This window comes from Porites lutea, chromosome 10, assembly GCF_958299795.1.
Source record: "Porites lutea chromosome 10, jaPorLute2.1, whole genome shotgun sequence".
NCBI lineage: Eukaryota > Metazoa > Cnidaria > Anthozoa > Scleractinia > Poritidae > Porites > Porites lutea.
In genome coordinates, this window is record NC_133210.1 from 4,354,388 (window position 1) to 4,360,093 (window position 5,706).

At 40.1% G+C, this 5,706-nt stretch overlaps 1 protein-coding gene across 1 annotated transcript; it reads left to right on the forward strand.

Annotated features, from left to right (window-relative positions):
• Positions 1–1,645: 1,645 nt before the first annotated feature.
• Positions 1,646–3,526, forward strand: LOC140949398 (lactadherin-like). The gene is made up of 3 exons (XM_073398557.1): positions 1,646–1,838; positions 2,350–2,648; positions 3,377–3,526. The coding sequence occupies exons 1-3, from the start codon at positions 1,646–1,648 to the stop codon at positions 3,524–3,526; spliced, it is 642 nt and encodes a 213-aa protein (XP_073254658.1).
• The last annotated feature ends 2,180 nt before the right edge of the window (positions 3,527–5,706 follow it).

Below are 5,706 nucleotides of genomic sequence, written 5' to 3' on the forward strand. Positions count from 1 at the left end.
ATGACGATGCTGAGCTGATCATTACAGTTGCTGGTGAGGTGAGTGTCTTGAACAGAAATTCGCATTTTGCTGAAAAAGAGGTATTGCCTCAAACTGAGATTTCCTCAAAGAGGTGCCTAATAGTTTAGTCCCCGGCCATCACAATTAATTAACTCTCTCACTAACCGACATCTAATAATAATACAAAGCACGAGCTCTTCTTAAAACTTTAAGGTTGCTTCAACAGACGTGAACGCGGCATCTCGAGGCGTCGCACGGCATTGCCAAATGAAGTGTGATTCTGGCATTCAACAAACATATACTAATTTGAATGAGCTCAATTGTGCATCTTTAAAAAAAGAAAATATTCCATTAGCAAACTAGTTTTAAAATCGCGTTTCTTGTATATATGTTATAGTATAATTTTATCCTTGGTTTAAATTTTTCCTTCTTTTGAATATGGTAATCTTGGTAATATAAGTTTAAACAAACAGAAAAATAAATTTTGAACCATACACCAAAATAACATATCTTCAGTTTTTTACTTTTTCTTGGAAGGTTTCCGGGAAAGGGTGGCGGACGCCCTTTTTCCCTCCCCAGGCCACCGCTCGGCTCGTTTCGCTCGCCGATATTTATCCTGTTTGACCAAATTTGACCCCGTTTTCTGCCTTTGTTCCCCACTGTAGAGCCTGGTCCCAGGTCAGTTAGTAACTGGTCGGCGTTCATTGTTCCAGTTCTACCACTAGGCTCTCGATCGTACTTGAAAACGGTACCTTTAGGGACTATGCTGCAAATAGGGCTTTCCACAAGTTGCTGTTGTTGTTAAAAGACCTTCTTCACCCGAGACACTCAAGTCAGTCGAATGTGAATCTTCTTCCATCATTTTGAATTTTCTCTAAAACACCGCTGACTTAGCAGTCCACCTACTTTTATCTTGCGCCCATGATCTGCCCCAGGGGGGAGGATTTGGCTCCTTTTTTTGGCAAGAAATTCATAAATTGATAAATTGTCTAGTAAAACATTGTGAAATATGAAAGAAGAAAAAGTTGCTCGAAATACGAGAAGTTGCCAAAACGTTGCCTAGCAACTTGCAGAAAGCCCTAGCTTTAAAGATTTTTAATAGCCCCCCGTCGCTGATCACCTGATGACTTATGACATTTTTGCAGGGAAATAACTGAATCATTCCTCTAGCTAGATACACTTGAGATTTCTAAAGTAAATTATAGCCATTCAAATCTTTTACACCTAGTTGTACTTTACATTTTAGTGTAATTTTCTTTTTATCAATTGTAAATAAGTTACATTTATCTTCAATCATAAGTAAGGATATTTTTTATAAATTTTGATTTCTTTTACAAAACAGATGAAGAGCCACTTTTTGGAAACTCTGTTATTTATTTATTTATTTATTATTTATTCATTATAGGTGCTTTGAAGTATGCAGCTATCAGCTAGTGCCTGTTATACTCTTCTCGTCTTAATCCTGGAAAAACACTCCGCAGATTGCAATGTTTGCAGTAACAGCTTTCGAATCGCTGATTACGCCTTGTTGGGTCACGTTTTAAAAACAGTGAGATCGCAAACGTTTGAAGGGTGCCTGTTTACCTGTGAGCGGGATCCAAGATGCTTCAGCATAAATTTCTATGCGGTAAGAGCGTCCTGTGAGATGAACCTTGGTACACGAGAAGTTTTCGAAACAGACTTTATGCCAACAAGAGGATCTTCATACATAAGTATGGTTTTTCGCCAATTTGATCCTTGTGTGCCTTTTAAGGCATGTAAGAATGGAGGCCACTGTGAGCCCTATCCCGTAACCCGCTGCGTGTGTCTCGAGGGATTCTTTGGCTCCTTATGTGAAGGTGTGTACGAATAGGATAAATTATGTGCAAATCATCTTACCTAAGGTAGTTGTTTAGAGACGCATTAATTTGATTTCTCATCCAGGAAACCTTCCCATTTTAAAGATCCCATTTCCCCTCATTCTCGTTCCCAGAGCTTCGATCCTTTTGGTCAGCGGCGGGGACGATTTCGCCGCTGACCAAAAGGATCGAAGCTCTGGGAACGAGAATGATTTCCCCTCTCCAGACTACCTCTCGGCTCGCTTCCCTCGCCGATGTTTTTTTTTGCCCACGCCGATTTTTTTCTTCTTTTTCCTCCAATGCAGAGCCTTGGTCTCAGGCTATGATTTGTGGGAATGAAGCCTTCGTTCCCAGAAATATTTAAGCGTTTTGACTGGTCAGCACCATTGATCTCCCGAAAAAACATTAGGCATGAAGGTTTTTTAGACATGTTTATTTCATTTTGATATATTTTTTTTATCCCACGTTTCTGAATGGAATCAACGGATTCTTGAGCCCTATCATTTTACAGTTTCAGTACTAGTGCCCCTCGGTTTAGAGAGCGGTTCAATCAAAGACAAAGGCATCTCAGCATCCTCTTTTAGACCTGGGTATGAGGCGTATAACGCAAGGCTTCATGGCCCCTCATGTTGGAGACCGCTGTCCGATGATACACAACACTATTTGACCATTGCCACACAAAGCATAGTAAATCTGACTGGAATTGCTACTCAAGGGGCGAGTTATGAAGCATGCTGGGTCACGCAATACTCTTTGCAATACTATGATGGACTGTCGTGGACCCAATACCAAGTTGATGGAAATAAAATAGTAAGTTACATAACAATCTTTGTTTTTCTACGTAATGATTGTCGTTTCCAATAACACTGCATTCAGTGTGCATTGCTATACGGTTTAAATCATATACCGTAAAATTCCGAAAATAAGCCCCTCCATGTATAAGCCCCTCCAAATATAAACCACCCAAACCGGTAACGCAAAAAACCCTCCGTTAAGTCGCCCCTCTAAATATAAGCCCCCGGGGGCTTCTACTTGGAAAATTGCCCTCAAATACAAAGTAAAACAAAACAAAAACAGTAAATTTACTTCCAACTATAAAGCTAGCCCAATCGATTTTGAAACCGCGCAAATTTCCCTCCGTAGATAAGCCCCTCCGGATATAAGCCCCTCCAAAAATAAGCCCCTCAAAAAGGGCCTTTGAAAAATGTAAGCCCCGGGGCTTATTTTCGGAATTTTACGGTATTTCCGTTCCCCTAGATGCCATTAAGAGATTTTCCGTAAGTCTCTCAGCAATCTGTGAGCACGTTTTCCTGCATGCACCCTGAAACTAAGAACAATATGGAACTTCTTTGGATCATTTGCAATAAAATCAGGAAAGTCCTAAAAAATAAACATTTGATATTTACCGATTGGACTTAGGATTGGATTTCGGGAGTGTCCCATTGTATTTTTTGGTCTTTGATGTAAATGAACGCCGCGTTTTCCCTCATGAAATTAGAATATAAATCAGCATGGCATACCCTTTGTTGTACTTACAGGACTTCGATGGCAACAAGGACCAAAGTTCTGTTGAAAAACACGAGATGCAGCCGTTTAGAGCTATAGTGTTGAGGTTGTACCCGAGTGCATGGCATCAGTGCATCGCCTTACGAATGGAACTCTATGGAAAAAGACTGCGGTCTAAATAGTTCATATGTATACATGCCTACGAATAAACCTGGAAGACAAATAATCAGGAGCTAAGTTAATCAGCAACAGTTTCTTTAGCCTGTGTACAGATTTTTTCTGAGGGAGGGGGTTCGTCTGCACACAGACTGCGGTTCCTTATACAATTGGTTTCTTTCTTAATAGCTGAACGCCCCAGCTTGAAATTGCTTATAATCTTAATATAATCACTTAAACGAACGTTAATTCCAGGCAGTGTTTCTTCTGACATGTTTTTTATGGGTATCATAGAGTCAGGGCTGAAGAGGCCAGTGTCTGCAATGGAAAGCGGCAATGAATAGAACTTGCATAATTACGTTACGGTTCAGTGATTTCAATTCACAGGTGGCTTTATGCCAATTAAGTATATGCAAGACAGAATATTCTCTCTTGGTATATGATGCACATAATTTCAAATAAACTATGATATCATCGATCTAAAAACTTGTCAAACCAATTAAGCCATCTTGAAAAAGCAGATAAGCTTATCTCAATAAGATTCCTCCGCATTTTATTGATAAGGCTTTCCCTGTTAGAGTGCTAGCAGAGGTCCAGCAGAGAACAAAAGTCGATGACGTCATCGGCGTTGATGGTTCCCGGCAACTTAACGAGGTTCCCACGCATTTTATTCATCAGATAAAGACAAAAGAATATGACATCATAGGCGTTAATGTATTCCTTCACAAAGTAATAGAATAGGCCATTTTACAGTCGTGTGCTCAGTGACCTGGCCTTTGAATAGAAGTGAGGTTTGTGGTGACCTTGTTTTGTTACAATCCTTCTTGTTTTTCATATGTAAATGATCATGTTCACGGGCTTGTTAGCATGAAAATACCACGATTTGCACTTGAAAAGCAGGAAGGTTTGTGACAAAACAAGGTCACCTCCAGCCTCGCTTTTATTCAAAGGCTAGGGCACTGAGCACACAACTGTAAAATGGCCTATTCTTCGGCAAAAAGGGATAATTCGGTGCGCTGTATACTACTAAGACAATTGGCTTCAAGAGCAAAGCAACAGCATCTAGGCGAATTTACTGGGCACGAGCACTTTTAGAAAAGTGGGGAAATCAGAGTAAGAGACAGTTGTGCAAGGAAAAGAGTTGAATACAGGGATTAGCACCGAAGTACAGTGATTAGGGTTAAGTGCAGTTTTAAAAACGGTTAGCTTTCAATAATGTAATGATCAACGCGATGTAAAGTACGTTAAAATTAACCAGTCTCGGCAGTCAGCCCTTGATGGTGTAGTGGATACGGATATGGATTAGACATCAAATGACGCGGGTTCAAATCCTACATACTACCTGCTGTTTCTTCTGTTTTCTTTCTTCTCTTATTTACTACTTTAAGTTACAAGACTCCTATGGTGTATTTTGAGTGAAGATGACAATCTGACTTTGGGGTACCCATTCTAGTCACAACCGGAAACTATGTGGGTTTCGTGTTGTTTATCCCATATTAAACAGACTCGTACCCAGCCAGTTTGACATCAGGAAATAGTGGCACTTACTCAACTGGTACGTATTTGTTGTAGTTCAATTTTATCCTTGGTTTTAAATTACTTATTTTCCCTTTAATTTAAATTCATTACCATAAATTACCATACCCCAAAACAAAGGGAAAAAATTTGGAACCAAGAATAAAATTGAACTGCAATACATACACAGCTGGGGACCCGGAACGGGGATTTCGGAACTGCCGCTAGCTTACTTGAGGTTTAGTTTCGGAAAATGTGCCATTCAAGTTTTTGAAAGGGCCTTTATTCAAAATATTTCGAACAGACGCACAGTTGGGCTGTATCATATTATTTTATATAAGTTCTCTCACAGGGCACTTTTTCTGTCAAAAATGCTACAGGGTCTCGGATAGATTCTCAGGGTGGAGCCTTCTCGTATTCTTGGTTTGCAGCCACCTGACAAGGCGGCCATGTTTGGGTTCAAAACAATGAAAGTTTTCTCGAAGAATTTACATGAAAATAGGGTTTGGTTGCCAGAGAATAGAAATTCTTTTTTCCTGACCACCAACATGGCCGCCGAGACGTCACGTGGAAACCAGCAATGAAATTCCCCTGGGCTTTAAAATCACTCATCAATATCTCCAGTGTCCATGACTAGTACGACTGAAAATTTCTTTTCTGAGGCCAACTTTTATAACAATCAATAACCCGG